The sequence below is a fragment of the Bos indicus genome, chromosome 25, assembly GCF_029378745.1.
Source record: "Bos indicus isolate NIAB-ARS_2022 breed Sahiwal x Tharparkar chromosome 25, NIAB-ARS_B.indTharparkar_mat_pri_1.0, whole genome shotgun sequence".
Classification (NCBI taxonomy): Eukaryota; Metazoa; Chordata; class Mammalia; order Artiodactyla; family Bovidae; genus Bos; species Bos indicus.
In genome coordinates, this window is record NC_091784.1 from 34,220,874 (window position 1) to 34,236,033 (window position 15,160).

A 15,160-nucleotide genomic window follows, 5' to 3' on the forward strand; every position below is an offset into this window, starting at 1 on the left:
GTTTCTTCCCGGCACAATGAGAGTATGTCCCATGTTGTAGCATTGTGAGAATTTCCTGATAGTAAACAAGTTCCAGAGTGCAGGAGCCCACCCAATGTAAGCTGGTGTTCCGCTAGGGGAGTTCTGGGCAGTCGGGAAAACTGGCCAAGGGCACGTCCCAGCTCCGGCCTTCCCCCTTCCAAGGCCGCAGGACGTCAGCCCCTGTGCGTGTTCGCTGTCGGGTCCTGGGTTTGGCCGGAAGGTCCAGAGGCCCCGGTTCCTACCCGCACCAGGCAGGATGCTCCTATCCCTCCAGGCCTGCCCGGCGCGAGGCCCCATCTCAGCACAGCGCTTCCCGACGCGCCACGCGGAGAGGGCCTCCCAGACAAATCAAAGACGAAAACCAACCAACGTCCCTTCCCGGATCGACCAGCGATCTCGAAAAGCCGCGCAGTCGGGTCTCGCCTTCCTCTTAGTCAGGAGGCCGGACGCCAGGTCTCCCTTAGCAACTGCGGCCAATAGCAACGGGTGCCAGCCCGGGCAGTCCCTCTGCGCAGGCGCGGAGAGGGGACGGCCCCACGGCTTCCGCTCGCGCCCAGCGTCCTTCGGAAATAGGGGCGGGGACTGCGTGATGGCGTCACGGGCGGGGGTCTCCGGTGGCGGGAAAAGGCGGCGCGAGAATGGAGGCGCAGGACAGCGGTGGTGGTACTGGCGAGTGCGGGGCCCAGGACGCTGCTCCAGGCCCCAGCAAGGCCCCCGGCAGCGCCGGCCACTACGAGCTGCCGTGGTGAGGACCCAGGCCATCCACGATGGGGCCCCTGGACGTCTGGGTGGGCGAGCGGCGGGCCGTGTGTCCCAGGGTGGCGCAGAGGCGGGAGTTCATTCACCTGAGCAGAGCAGGAGGTCCCGGGGTCGTGTCCAGTGGGTTATTATTTGAAGGCGGCAAGAGTTGTGGGTCGCTGAGCCCATCTGGGGTGCAGAGTGGCCAGCCTGGACTCTGGAAGCGGCGTTTTGATCACCACAGTGCTCGCTGAAAACAGCTACCCCTTGCCACCACCCACTCTTGCACAGGCGCTCTGCCAGCTGGGACTCTGATGATCACAGAGCGGAAAGTGTCGGACGCAGGTTCGGAATCGGGGATGGTGTTGCAGAAGGCACCGGCCTGTTCTCCGCGGCTTGCTCACTTTAAATAGCAACATCCTGGGGACCTGGGAGGAAATGGTGACGTGGGGAGTCACCCGCCCCTGGCGCAGGTGTGGGGCAGGCTCTCTGCTGGTGTCCGGCTCCCTGTGCGCACCTCTCACAGTTCTTGCCACTGGGCGTCGTAATGCTTTCCTCCCTGCCTCCGCTGTGTATTCCCATCCCTCCAGCCCACCCCACTTGTGGGTGAGAACAGATATCTAAATAAAGGGCAGTATAACTTATTGGAATATATACGCTGCACCGTGCCGTCCCCCAGCCACTGGAGATGATGCTAGTCCGAACTGAGATGGATTTTAAGTGTACAGCATACACCGGATTTCAAGGACTTCTTTTTTTTTTTTAATCTCAGTAATTTTGATTACATGTTGAAAATGATAATACTTTGAATGTATTAGGTTCTCTAAATTATGTTAGTAAAATTAAGCTCATCCAATTTTACCTTTTTAAATGTGGCTACGAGAAAGTGTAAAATGACGTATGTGGTTTGCCTTATAAATTTCAGGCACAATCCTATTTTAGATGCTTAAAGATACTTCAGTGTGCAAAGCAAACTGTGTTGCCACAGAGCTCACATTTGATAGAGAAAGACAACAAAGTGAAAAATCAACGAGTAGACATATAGTACATTTGATACTGGGAAAGATTGAGGGCAAGAGGAGAAGGGGGCGACTGGATGTGATGGTTGGATGGTATCACCCACTCAGTGGACATGAGTTTGAGCAAATGCAGGGAGACAGTGAAGGACAGGGAAGCCTGGCGTGCTGCAGTGCTTGGGGTTGCAGAGTCAGATCTGACTCAGAGACTGAACAGCAACAGTATTTGATGGTGACAGGCTCTGTGGAGCAAATAGCTGTGGAGGTAAGGGAAGGCCTGTGATGAGATGATATTTGAGTAAAGACCTGAATTTAGGGAGTAAGCCATTTGGCCGTGCAGAGAGAGAGCTTTCAGGCAGGGGAACCAGCTGAGAAGTCCCTTGAGGAGGAGTATGTTTGCCTTGTTCAAAGTCTAGCTCAAATTTCAGCTCCAGACATCCCCAGGTGACAATTCTTCCTTCCCCGGGCTTCCGCAGCACGTGGTTTATATAAACAGCTTAGCTTTGTCATAGAATTTGCTAAGCTGTATCTCCCCTCTAGTGGGAAAGCCCTTGATGGCAAGAACCGTGTCTTGTTCATCTCTGCACCTTCTACTTTTCTCCTCCTGAGAGTTCTAAATCCTTCCACGGCACTTGGTACCTGGAGGAGGGCTGTATGTGAAGAATAAATGAGTAGGACCAAGCATGCTCTCATCTGCTGACCTTGGAGGAGAGCTGTCCCTTTATTTTCTGCAGTATGTGGCAAACAAGCTTCTTTGCGTCCTGTTGCTTTTGGGGCAAGACCAGTACCTGGAGTGGGTACCAGCTCAGAGTAAATCAGGGAGTATAGTAAAGGACAGAGGAAATCCTGATGGTCAAATCCCAGCAAGTCTACTTCCATTTCTGTTCTCAGAGCTGAAGAAAATAATTTTTCTCTCATCACATAGCTTGCTTGTTAATTAAAAGAGAGAAGTATTAGGAATTCTCTGGCAGTCCAGCAGTCTTAAGCTTCCAGTGCAGGGGATGAGAGTTTGATCCCTGATCGGGGAACTAAGATCCCACAAGCCACGTGGTACAGCCAAAAGCAAATTAATTTTTTAAGAAAGAGAAGTGTTGTCCTCAGGCCACCAGCCTGTCCAGTCTGCCTGTGGTCTCTGTCTAGCCGGCCCTGCTGGACCCCTGGCATGCTTCTGAGGACACTGGCAGGTGAGGGGTAAGACGGGGGCTCGGCTGCTTCGGTGTCTGTCAGAGCAAGTGATGTCAGTGCCACACGCACTGGCCTTCTGTTGTGGCAGGAAGGCTATGATGCCACAGCGTCATGTTGCTCCAGATGGCCGGCTCTGGCCCTCCTCCAGCAGCAACAGGTGTTTCTCTGCTGTGACGGGTTTGAAGCCTTTGGTACACGATTCACATGCACTGGACTTTTCAAACAGCACTCGAACACCTCTTTAAAACCTGCAACCATTTGCTATATATTTACTGAAAGTATATCATCTCTGACAAAGCTCCCAGCATCGCCCTTTTGTGCTTTCTTTTTGGGTAGCGTGAAAATAGCCTCGTCAACATCTTTCTGCATTTTCTTAAAAACAGGGTTGAAAAATACAGACCAGTAAAGTTGAATGAAATTGTCGGGAATGAAGACACCGTGAGCCGGCTGGAGGTGAGTGAGTTTTTAAGGTGATTGATTTTTGTTTGTATTTTTTGGCTGTGCCATGCAGCCTGTGGGATTTCAGCTCCCCAACCAGGGATGGAACTCCTAAACCCTGCATTGGAAGCGTGGAGTCTTAACCAAGGAAGTCCCTGAAAGATGATCTTAAACATCTCATTACTGTGGCTTTGATAAGCTCAAGGCATTTGGAGGAAGATAGCCACGAATCTAGAAGAATTAAGGGAATAGGAGATACTCAGTTTGGAGAGAAACTTAGGAGCTGGAGTGGGTAACTTCAGATGTTTGAAGGGCTGGCTTGTTAGAGAGGATTTACCAGATTGTTTTGTATTCTTCAGAAGCATCAGTGGCAAACTTTCTGTAAAGGCCAGTGAATAGGTATTTTAGACTTTGAAACCATATAAAGTCTTTGTCGAATATTCTGTTTTTTTTTTTTTTTTTTAAGTTTTTTAAAAACTGTTTTATTTCTTTATTTTTCACTGTGCTGGGTCTGTGCTGCTGTGCTGGGCCTTTTTTCTAGTTGCAGCGAGCGGGGGCTACTCGCTTACTGCAGACCGGGGGCTCTAGGGCACTCGGTTTCAGCAGTTGTGGCTCACTGGGTTGGTTGCCCCATGGCATGTGGGATCTTCCTGGAGCAGGGATTGAACCCATGTCTGCTACGTTGGCAGCCAGATTCTTAACCACTGGACCACCAAGGAGGTCCAAATATTCTTTATTTTTTAAACAAGGCTTTAAAAATGTGAAAACCATTTTTAGCTAGGGGGCTTATAAAAATAGGCCCCAGATTGGGTTATCCCCACTCCCCCGCACCGCCCCGCCACCTTCCCTTCCACCATAGCTTGGCCAGCCCTGCCTGAAGGAACTAATTAACAAGGCAACAGGCTTCGGGGTGACACGTGTAGAGGACAAGCAGAAATGTTCAGGCATAGAGCGAGCTTTGAATTTCCAGCCCGAGAGGTCTTTAGGTGGAGTCTAGAAACCCAGCTATTCGAGATATGACAGAGGGGGTCTCCGCTGTCGTTGGGGCTTAGACGTCAGTGGCTACCAAGGTATTTATTTTACAGACTTATTCATCTGCAGATGTTTGAGTATCTTCTCTGGGCCAGATGCGATGTGGTTTTGGGAACTGTTTATATCCTGGTGAGCAGAATAGAACTGATGCCGAGTCTGTATGAGACTCACAGACTCACCAGGGCAGCGTTAACGGCAACAGGCCATGTGATCAACGCTCAGTTAGGGGAAGTCCAGGGGCCGTGGGCGTACATGGGAGGAGTTCAGGAAAGAGTTAGCCTGATTACAGTGCCTTAAGCCCCAAGTGGAAGAAGTAACCAAAGCTAAGTGATTGGAAGTCAGACCTGGCAGGGCAGGGAGTGGAGAAAGGAGAGGAGGCTGGAATGGCATGTGCAGAGACCCCGAAGTGAGAAAGCTTGTGTGGCTGGGGGGCCCTGACCGGTCAAGTTGGCAGGTGAACCAGTTTTCACAAGCGTTTCTTCCCTCAGGTCTTTGCAAGGGAAGGGAACGTGCCCAACATCATTATCGCTGTGAGTACCAGGTCCTGGCCCTGTGCCACGTCCTGGAGTCTGGGTTTCGCCCCCCTCTTAGGTACTTTCTTGTGCACAGAGCTTCCTCCTCAAGGAGGCTCATGATCACAGAGCCCAGACCACTCCCCTCGACCATGGGAGAGGTTTCCCTCCCAACCTGCGGGCTGGTTGCTGTGGAGATTGGCTGCAGATTGGGGTGAGGACAGTTCTAGAGGGGGTGAGCGGGTACAGTGGTGAGCAGTAAAGAGGGAGTTTGGTTACCTTCATTCTGTTGGCTCAAAGCACTTACTGGAGACCTCATTGCTAGGGCCCCCCGGGAACCGGCAAGACCACCAGCATCCTGTGTTTGGCACGAGCCCTGCTGGGCCCGGCCCTCAAGGATGCGGTTTTGGAGCTCAATGCCTCAAACGACAGGTACGCCTTGGAAGTTAGGCCTGAAGGGTAGCGCATGTTGTACATTTTGGGTTGTCATAGAAACAGCTATTTTTCAGATCTCTGTAGCATGTAGAGCTTGTCTCGCCAGCTTTGTGTTTTCCTTTAATCTTTCCAACAAAAGAGAACCAGGATTGCTGGCTTGGTGATGTGACATCATAGGCACTTGACTTACTGCTTTAGTTCTTTTTTAAGGGAGATTTTAAAAATTGGTTTTAATTGTGCTAAAATACACATTACATGAAACTTGCCATCTTAAAAAAAAAAGTTAACCATCTTAACCATTTAAAAAAATATATTTATTTATTTGGCTGTGCTGGGTCTTCGTGGCGGCACGCAGGGTACTTTACTTGCAGCATGTGGGATCTAGTTCCCTGTTGTTCAGTCGCTCAGTCATGTCCGAATCTTTGCAACCCCGTGGATTGCAGCACGCCTGTCTTTTACCATCTCCTGAAGCTTGCTCAAACTCATGTCCGTTGACTCGGTGATGCCATCCAGCCACCTCATCCTCTGTCGTCCCCTTCTCCTCCTGACTTCACAGTCTTCAGTAGTTCCCTGACCAGGGATCAAACCCAGGCCCCCTGCATTGGGAGCTTGAGCCTTAGCCACCAGACCACCAGGGAAGCCTCCCTGGTTTACTTGGGAGCTTGAGTCTTAACCACCAGACCACCAGGGAAGTCTCCCCGATTTACTGTTTAGATACGGGATAGTTGAGGATTATGAAATGAGGACCTGTTGAATAAAATGTCTGCAGAGCCTGCCTTTGGCTGTCCCCTTGAGGACGTGGCTTTTCACTCTGCAGTGTTTTCTGGTTTGGATGACGTGTATGGACCTGAGACAGGCTCTAAGTGCAGCTCACTGTTCATCCGGCATCAGGAGCACACCTGCAGTTGAGCCTTTTGTAAATGCCAGTTCCAGGTAGCAGATATGGATTGATTCAAGCTTACCATTACCTCCTTTTCTTCACACCCATATATCATCAAACTCACTAGTTTTGAAAACTTTGGTGGCTCTTAATTTTGTTGAAGAGAGGATAGCCCATAATTGCAAATATATGTAATTTTAGATTTAATAGAGTGATGAGTACCATGGGTTTTTTTTTTTTTGTTCCTTTATCATCTATTTCCTTTCAAGTCACCTTGTCAAACACACCTGCCTTCAGCTTTTGATCGCTTACAGACTGTATGTAAACGTGGGTGTTCAAACCTCATCAAAGAGGAATGAATACTGTCAAATGCTCTTTTAGCAAAACGGGATGGTCTGTGTTCTTGTTACAAGACCTTGGGGAGCTAAGTCCTTCCTGTTGAGTGACTAACTGGATGAAAATATGTTCAGGTTTTGTCCTTAGAAATATGTTCACTCCTTGATTCTTTTTTTTAAATTAATTAATTTATTTGGATGCACCGAGTCTCAGTTGTGGCACATGAAATCTTTAGTTACGGCATGTGGGATCCCGTTCCCCGACCAGGGACTGAACCCAGGCCCCTGCATTGGCAGCCTGGCATCTTAGCCACTGGACCACCAGGGAAGTCCCACTCCTCGATTCTCAAGTTTGAGAAAATTCATGGGGGATTTTGGCATCCAAAGACTCTTAAACCCTGAAATTTTGTCTGTGTGATCAATTTCACCCTCATCATCAAAGTCTAGAATCCTGTTTCCCTGCTTCATTTTCTGACTTGTCTAATAATGATGAAACATCTTCTTCTGCCACTTCTCTGTGGCATTATGGGTAGAAAATGGAAAATTTTGAATTTTCCACTGTGGTCAATGAGAGCTTTCAGGTGGTGTATCTGAACTACTTTTGTATCTTCTAGAAAGATAATGTAGAACCTCACAAAACAATAAGAAACTGAGGGATGGGGCAGTAGTTAGTAACAGTTTTTCCCCCTCAATATTGCAGTATTCTAAGCACTTCCATCATCATTTCATTTTCTTATTATTTTAGTCTTTTGTGGCATAGTTGGGAATTATTGATGAGTAATGATGAAACCAGTCCACTCTAAAGGAGATCGGCCCTGGGTGTTCTTTGGAAGGAATGATGCTAAAGCTGAAACTCCAGTACTTTGGCCACCTCATGCAAAGAGTTGACTCATTGGAAAAGACTCTGATGCTGGGAGGGATTGGGGGCAAGAGGAGAAGGGGACGACAGAGGATGAGATGGCTGGATGGCATCACTGACTCGATGGACATGAGTCTCAGTGAACTCTGGGAGTTGGTGATGGACAGGGAGGCCTGGCGTGCTGCGATTCATGGGGTCGCAAAGAGTCGGACACGACTGAGCGACTGAACTGAACTGAACTGAATGATGCGACAGTTACTGGGATGATGAAATAGCAAATGTTTCCAGGTGCAGTATGGGAGTGTAAGACTATGGAGATCCCCAAAATATATCTTAGACTGTAAAAGGGTCCAGTGGGTCCCCCATATGATAATTGCAAGATAAAATGAGTTTCATTCCGTTTTTCAAAAAGAAGTAAATTTTTTTTCCCTTTGTTCTTCTGAAAACCTCCAAGAAGGGATAAAAGTAATGAAATGTCAATCCTTATAAATAATGAGAGTTGCCCCAAAAAAGAGGCTTAAAAACAAAATTGGGTCCATGGTGGTGTTCTGAGGGTTGAAAGTCCCCCATAAAGGTAACTGAATTGGTCTCAGTGACAATAACCTGTGGCTCATCGTTCCAGAGGCATTGATGTTGTGAGGAACAAAATCAAAATGTTTGCCCAGCAGAAAGTCACCCTGCCCAAAGGACGGCACAAGATCATCATCCTGGATGAGGCAGACAGGTAGGGGGCCTCGCCGAGCACCCGTCACCTTGATCCCCAAGTCTCCTGCCTGGATTTGCTAACTTAGGAGGGAAAGCTCATGTCTTTGCACTTCTGTGGTGGATTTGCTCATCACATCTTGAAACGTGATTCCACAGGGGCCTGAGCCTTAAACCTGATCTTAATTAAGTAACTTACAAACATCCAAGACAGTTCATTTGTTTGTTCCTGCATCACTGACATGCGTGATTTAAATGATTTTTTTTTTAAATCGTGGTGGAGTACACCTAACAGAAAAGTTACCATTTCCAGTCCTTTAAAGTATACCATTAGTGACACTGAGTGGGCTTCCCTGATAGATCAGTTGGTAAAGAATCCGTCTGCAGTACAGGATACCCTGGTTCGATCCCTGGGGTGGGAAGATCCCCTGGAGAAGGGATGGGCTACCCACCCCAGTATTCTGGCCTGGAGAATTTCATGGACTGTGTGTCCATGGGGTCGCAGAGAGACTGATGCGACTTTGACTTTCAGTGACATTGAGCATTGAGGGTAGTCACGGTGTTGTGCACGCATTACCAGGATAAATGAAAAACTGTCAAGTGACATTTAGAAAAATAACAGAGTTCGTGTTCTTTGAAGAAATTTTAGAAGATATGAGTACAATCTTGCTTCATTTCATCGACAGTTTTTCTACACTATGCGTTTTTATATAATTGGGATGATAATAGTATAATTTTTATATCCTGGCTTTTTCTTATAAAAAGTAGAGTTCCATGTGGTTATAATCTTGTTGTCAGCATAGTTTTTAATTGCTGTTTTCTGTTCCATCCTGGGGCTGCATCTTAGCCATTTTCCGTAACATTAGCCATTTTACTGTAACGCTTTTATAGCAGTAACATCTATCCAGCACTTACATGTCTCCGTTTGCATCTTGGCAGGTTCTCTGCTGAACACTCTGTGTGTTATTGTCTTGTTTGTCATACCAACACTCTGAGGTGGGCAGTAGCATTGTCTTCTTATGGGCGATGACACTGAGACTCAGATAATTAGCCCCAAAGTCCCCACACGAGCGGATGAAGGAGCTTCAGGGCGGTCCCAGGCAGCCTGTGCTCTGTCTGTGTACAACCAGCGGGCGTGAGACCCACACGGGGTCCCGGAGGGAGACTGAGCATGCTCAGTTAGGAGAGCTGGCTTCCCAGGGTCCTTTGGAGGGGATCTGGGTCTCAGCTGCAGACCTCCCCTTGTGTTCTTCTTCTCAGCATGACTGATGGAGCCCAGCAAGCCTTGAGGAGGACCATGGAAATCTACTCCAAGACGACCCGCTTTGCTCTCGCTTGTAACGCTTCAGATAAAATCATAGGTGAGGGTCAGCTGTGCATGGCTCGGGGTCCTCGTGGCGCTCACATGGGCTCTTTAGCAGCAGAAGAGAAGGTGTGGTACCAGATGGGGAGGTTTGGAGAGTGGAGACGGGTGAGGTTTGTGGAAGATTTTACGTACGAGGGTCAGAGGTGGACTGTACTGTGACCTCGGGGTGGTCAAAGGGTTTGCCTGGGCAGGCCAGAACATTTTGAGGAAAGCCAGTGGGGCAGCAGAACAGGATGGATCAGAGAGAGAAACCCACCCGGGGCTTGGCGATCATGCAGTCGCCATTGTCACAGTCTGAACAGTGTTCAGGGACAGCTCCCAGAATTCCGCATTCGTCCGCATGGTGGTTTTCACATGCGTCTGAGTCTCCCAGGGAAGCTTAAAGAAGCCAGGCAGGTGCCCCATTCTCACCCTCGCCTGGCTGGGTGGTGACCTGCCCAGGAGGGCCCACACACACAGGGTACACGGTGGTTCCGGATCCCAGCTGGGCCGGCAGTGACCCTCTTGTGGGCTGTGGTGCACGCGTGTCTCTATCCTCGAAGATCTTTTCCGCTTCTGGGAAAGGTCAGCCAAGCTCAGCCCAGGCAGTGCAGGCTGGGGCCTTTATTGGTTGATGATTGAAGTCGAGCCCTGATGGCTGGGTTCCCCTTAAGCACCTGCTGGGTAGGGGGGGAGTGCTGCCCACGTGGCTGGGCCACGGGCATCGTGCGGCTCATTCCCCGTAACTAAAGGACTGACAGGGTCCGGCTGTGCGTTGCCCCGGAGCCTGACTCTCTTCCCGCCGGTCCAGAGCCCATTCAGTCCCGGTGCGCCGTCCTCCGCTACACGAAGCTGACCGACATGCAGATTCTTGCCAGGCTCCTGAGCGTCATTGAGAAGGAGAAGGTCCAGTACACGGACGATGGCCTGGAAGCCATCATCTTCACCGCCCAGGGCGACATGAGGCAGGTGCGTGCGGCTGCCGCCCTGGCTTCCCGGACTGGCCACACCCCTCGCTTTATAGGGAGAAGGAGGCGACTGCTGCATGGGGATGAACATAGCCAAACCAGGGGATGTTGACCCGACACCCTGGTGGTGGGGTTGCCTCGGGCCTCAGGGGAGTGGGCCTGCAAGGAATGGGTTAAACGCGGACTCCCAAGAGGAGGGGGTGCGGCCGGCAGAGACGGAATAATCTCCCTGGCCGTGTTTCTGCTCCTCGGCAGGCGTTGAACAACTTGCAGTCTACTTACTCGGGATTTGGCTTCATCAACAGTGAGAATGTGTTCAAGGTAAGAGCCGGCGTGGCCGTCACAGTCGACAGGGCAGCATTTACCTGCCAGGGCCGCTGGAACTGCTCAGCTTTCACTTGGGTTGCGAGAGATACAGTCCCACACCTGGTTCTGCTTGCTGGAGACACGCAGACAGCAAATGAAGACCTTGGTTACCTAGGGTGCCCAGACATGGATCTAGCAGGGCTCCCCCTTGGATGGGCCCTGTCCACCCCTGATGGGCCATCTCTTTCTGGTTTGGGCAGGTCTGTGATGAGCCCCACCCCTTGCTGGTAAAGGAGATGATCCAGCATTGTGTGAGCGCCGACATCGACGAGGCCTACAAGGTTGGTCTCGCCCTTTCTTGACTCGGGGGAAACCTCTGGCTCCTTGAGAAGGGCAGAGGGGGTGCTCCCTGGGCTGGGCACTTTACTCCATCTCATTCTAAACTGGTGCTAGGAGTTGAGCATCCTCTAACCGATCCTAATGGATGCTAAGAGTTGGGTACCCTCTACAGTTGAGAAATCTGGCTCAGAAGCTAGACTCCTTACTGTAATCACATAGCTTAAAAGTAATCAACTTGGAAGTCAGCATCATGCGTTTCTACTCTAATTAGATTTTCTATAAGAGGGATTTGTCCACCAAGGACATGAGGAAAGAACAGCCCAACTCCTTGCCTATTTTTTTCTTTTTAATATTTGTTTATTTGGCTGCATAGGGTCTTAGTTGTGACACACAGGCTTAGTTGCTCCGAGGTATGTGGGATCTTAGTTCCTTGACCAAGGGTCAAACCCACATCCTTTGCATTGCAAGGTGGATTCTTAGCACTGAACCACCAGGGAAGTCCCCAATTCCTTGCTTTGTGGAGAAGCCATCTTTCTCTCAGTGGAGGGGAGCTGTGAAGAGCCTGGGAATGGACATCCAGGGACCCAGGCCGGGTCCTGTGAGCCGATTTCAGAGGTCATCATTGAGGTTCCTGTGGCCCTCGAGTCCACATGGGGGCTGTGGTGTGATCTGAGGCCATTGGTCTGATGGCAGCCGGGTTCCTTCTTTCTACTGCCACCAAACCAAGATAGAAATTGACTGGATTTAGGACAAGGTTAGACCTCAGTGGTCAAAAATTCACCTGCCATCGCAGGAGACGTGGGTTCTATCCCTGGGTTGGGAAGATTCCCCTGGAGGAGGAAGTGGCAACCCACTCCAGCATTCTTGCGTGGAGAATCCCCAGGGACAAAGGAGCCTGGCGGGCTACAGTCCATGTGGTCACAGAGTTGGACACTACTGAGTGACTAAGCACACACACACGCAGACCTCATGAAACTGGAGCACAAGGCTGGGAGACTGAGGCAGACTCCCAGGCACTGAAGGGAGCCGTCAGATTTATGGGCACAGAGCTTCCCCAGCCCCTGAATGCACCCCAGGGAGCCAAGGAAACTGACTCCAGACCCTGCTACTGGGTGGGATGGGGTTGGGGTTGGAACTGGGGCCTGGGGTTGAGAAGGCAGGAGGCTGTGACCTCTGTCGTCATCTCTGCCCTGGTCAGGATTTGTTCAGGCCTAATTGTGCCGTGAGTGTGTGTCACAAGTGACAACTCAGCACAGCAGTCACTCCAGGGTGCTTACTGGGATGATTAATAAGGCGTTTTAAGAGCCTTGGAGGGAGGGGACGTATGTATACTTATGGCTGATTCTCAGAGTTGTATGGCAGAAACCAACAGAATACGGTAAAGCAACTGTCCTGCAATTTAAAAAATAGTAAACACAGGAAAGAAAAAATAAAAGAGCCTTGGATTAAGACATTTCAGGGCACAGTGGTGGACTCGTCTTGCAGTATAGTCGAGAACATTTGCAGTGTTCTGTCTGCCTGCTGGGAACATGGATCACCCCCACCCTCCAAGACCTAAAGGGCATGGACCTTGAGCCGGGTTGCCCCGTGGGGCCGATTCCCAGAAGCGCCTGTGCTGTCTCGGGTGGTCTGCCCACTCCCAGCCGTGTGACGGGCCGACCCTGGTTTGGGTTGAGCCGCACCCGCCGTATCCTTGTCGTCCGCAGTTGCACAGCCTCCGTGTCTTTTCTTTTGTCCAGATCCTTGCTCACCTGTGGCATCTTGGCTATTCCCCAGAAGACATCATCGGCAACATTTTTCGAGTGTGTAAAACCTTCCAGATGGCAGAATACTTGAAACTGGAGTTTATCAAGGTCAGTGAGAGTAGAGCAATGCCTCTTTCCCCAGGAATGTGGGCCACGCTGAGGCTGTTTCACTCACAGGCCAGGCGCCTGGAAGATGCTCAGTCAATGGCCGGTTGTCCCGGGGGCTAGGGGCTTGTTTACGCCAATCCTGCCAGGCAGTGACCTGATGTTCCCTGGGATGGCTGTGTTCATGAGAGAGGTATTTATTTACTTGTCATATAAGTGAGATTAATTGAGATGTAATTTAAATAAGAGTAAAATTCAACCTCTTGGGTGAATTCTGTTGACAAATGCAGTCTGGCTTTTTTTTTTTTTTTCATTTTCTTAGTGGCACCCGTCAAAGAGCTTCCCAGGTGACTCAGTAGTAAAGAATCTGTCTGTCAATGCAGGAGACACAGATTTGATCCCTGGGTAGGGAAGATCTCCTGGAGGAGTAAATGGCAACCCATTCCAGTACTCTTGCCTAGATAATCCCATGGACAAAAGAGCCTGGCTGGCGGCCACAGTCCATAGAGTTGCAAAGAGTCAGAAATGACTGAGCGACTGAGCACGCATGCACCCATTAAAGAACTATCAGTATTCTTTTTAGGAAACAAGATGAACTTTTCAGAGTTCATTTTCCAGCTGGAGTTTGAGTTCCCTGCATCAATTTTGAGCAAACCTTTGGTTCAGATGTTCAGGTTTTAAGAATTAAGACTCTTCCCTCACTTATTAACCAGATTTAAGTTGGATTTTTTCCCCCCCCAGGAAATTGGATACACGCATATGAAAATAGCAGAAGGTGTGAACTCCCTTCTGCAGATGGCAGGGCTCCTGGCCAGGCTGTGTCAGAAGACAATGGCCCCAGTGGCCAGTTAGAGCAGAAGCCTCTCTTGCTGGGTTACGAGAGTCCTTACTGCTGAGAGTCACAGCCTTTGGTTTGGAAAAAGTGATGCCCTGGACCGACCCTGGAGCGCATCTTCCTGGTCTTCACCTTGCTTCCAGCACATCTCCCTGCTCGTGGAGTGTTCAGACTCAGCCTCAGACTCACGATGGGGTGAGAGGGTGGGAAGAGACCCTCTAGGACATGGCCCCCGGTCTGTGCTTGTGTTGGCATTTTGCTAATAAAACCTTACAGTTTTGTGGCAGAAAGGTGGCAGTGCCAGGCCACAGGGAAAACCAGCTTCCTATCTCCCACATATACCCCTAGCGTCTGCAGGTAGAGAGGTGTTCTGATAATAGATTGGACAGGCTAATCTCAGTTTTTCTAGAAGCCATAACGACAATCCCACAGGGTGAGGCAGAGTTTGCTGTAACTTATCAGCCTCTCAGAACAGCCTGGGGCCCTGAGCCCTTCATAAAGGGCTTGGCAAGAATCACCCAGGAGGGCTTCTCTGCCGGTCCAGTGGTGGAGACTTTGCACTTACACCGCAGGGGGCACAGATTTGATCCCTGATCGGGGAGCTAAGATCCAGCATGCTTTGAGGGGCAGCCAGAAAGTTTTTTAAAATAAATAAATAAATTGAAAAAAGTCACCGAGGAGCACAGTACAGATAGACCCAGAGCAACCTCCCTCTAGGTCACCTTTTCTGTGTAGCCAGGTGTATCTGTTGCTTTAGAATTTCCCAGTGAATTTTGTAGAAATGCTTTGTTTGTTGGCAAAATGCTGTTTTTTTTCCCCATGTTTAAAAATTATGGAAAATAATCATTATAGATAATACAGAGAATGATATGGTGAACTTTCACATAACTCATCTTAACAATTTTATCAACACGTTCCCGTCTTGTTCTTTCTATATTCCCGCCCAGCAACCCTACCACCCCACTTCCAGATTGTTCTGAAGCAATCCCTCGGTGGGGTTAGACACGCGTCAAGACCACGTTGCTGAATGGTCACAGGAAAGTCTCCAAGGTCACTGGCTCTTTGGGTTAGGGTTTTGATTAAGAGGGGGGGTGGAAATTCAGGTCCTCAAAAACTGCAAGCAGGAATTTTACAAAATGCTTCAGCACATCTCAATCTTATTATGAATTTTCTGGCTGCACCGCATGGCTTGCAGGATCTTAGTTCCCTGATCAAGGATTGAACCCAGGCCCCTGCAGGGAAAACGCTGACCATGAGAGAACTGCCTGCCTCCTCAATCTTACTCTTTGTCTGGAGCTTTGGGATCCTCGGGAAGCAAAGGGATGCCCGCGCCCATTTTTTTGTGACACCCCAGCTTCCCACAC

At 49.7% G+C, this 15,160-nt stretch overlaps 1 protein-coding gene across 2 annotated transcripts; it reads left to right on the forward strand.

Annotated features, from left to right (window-relative positions):
• Positions 1–208: 208 nt before the first annotated feature.
• On the forward strand, positions 209–14,684 carry RFC2 (replication factor C subunit 2). Of its 2 annotated transcripts, XM_019988221.2 has the most exons (11): positions 209–766; positions 3,344–3,413; positions 4,919–4,960; positions 5,268–5,374; positions 8,074–8,175; positions 9,414–9,514; positions 10,310–10,467; positions 10,722–10,787; positions 11,033–11,113; positions 12,851–12,964; positions 13,703–14,684. In XM_019988221.2, the coding sequence occupies exons 1-11, from the start codon at positions 660–662 to the stop codon at positions 13,811–13,813; spliced, it is 1,059 nt and encodes a 352-aa protein (XP_019843780.2). In that variant the 5' UTR covers positions 209–659; the 3' UTR covers positions 13,814–14,684. The 2 variants fall into 2 exon arrangements, with proteins under 2 accessions (XP_019843780.2, XP_070636120.1); XM_070780019.1 differs by lacking the exons at positions 209–766; positions 4,919–4,960; positions 5,268–5,374 and having other exon boundaries at positions 3,355–3,413.
• The last annotated feature ends 476 nt before the right edge of the window (positions 14,685–15,160 follow it).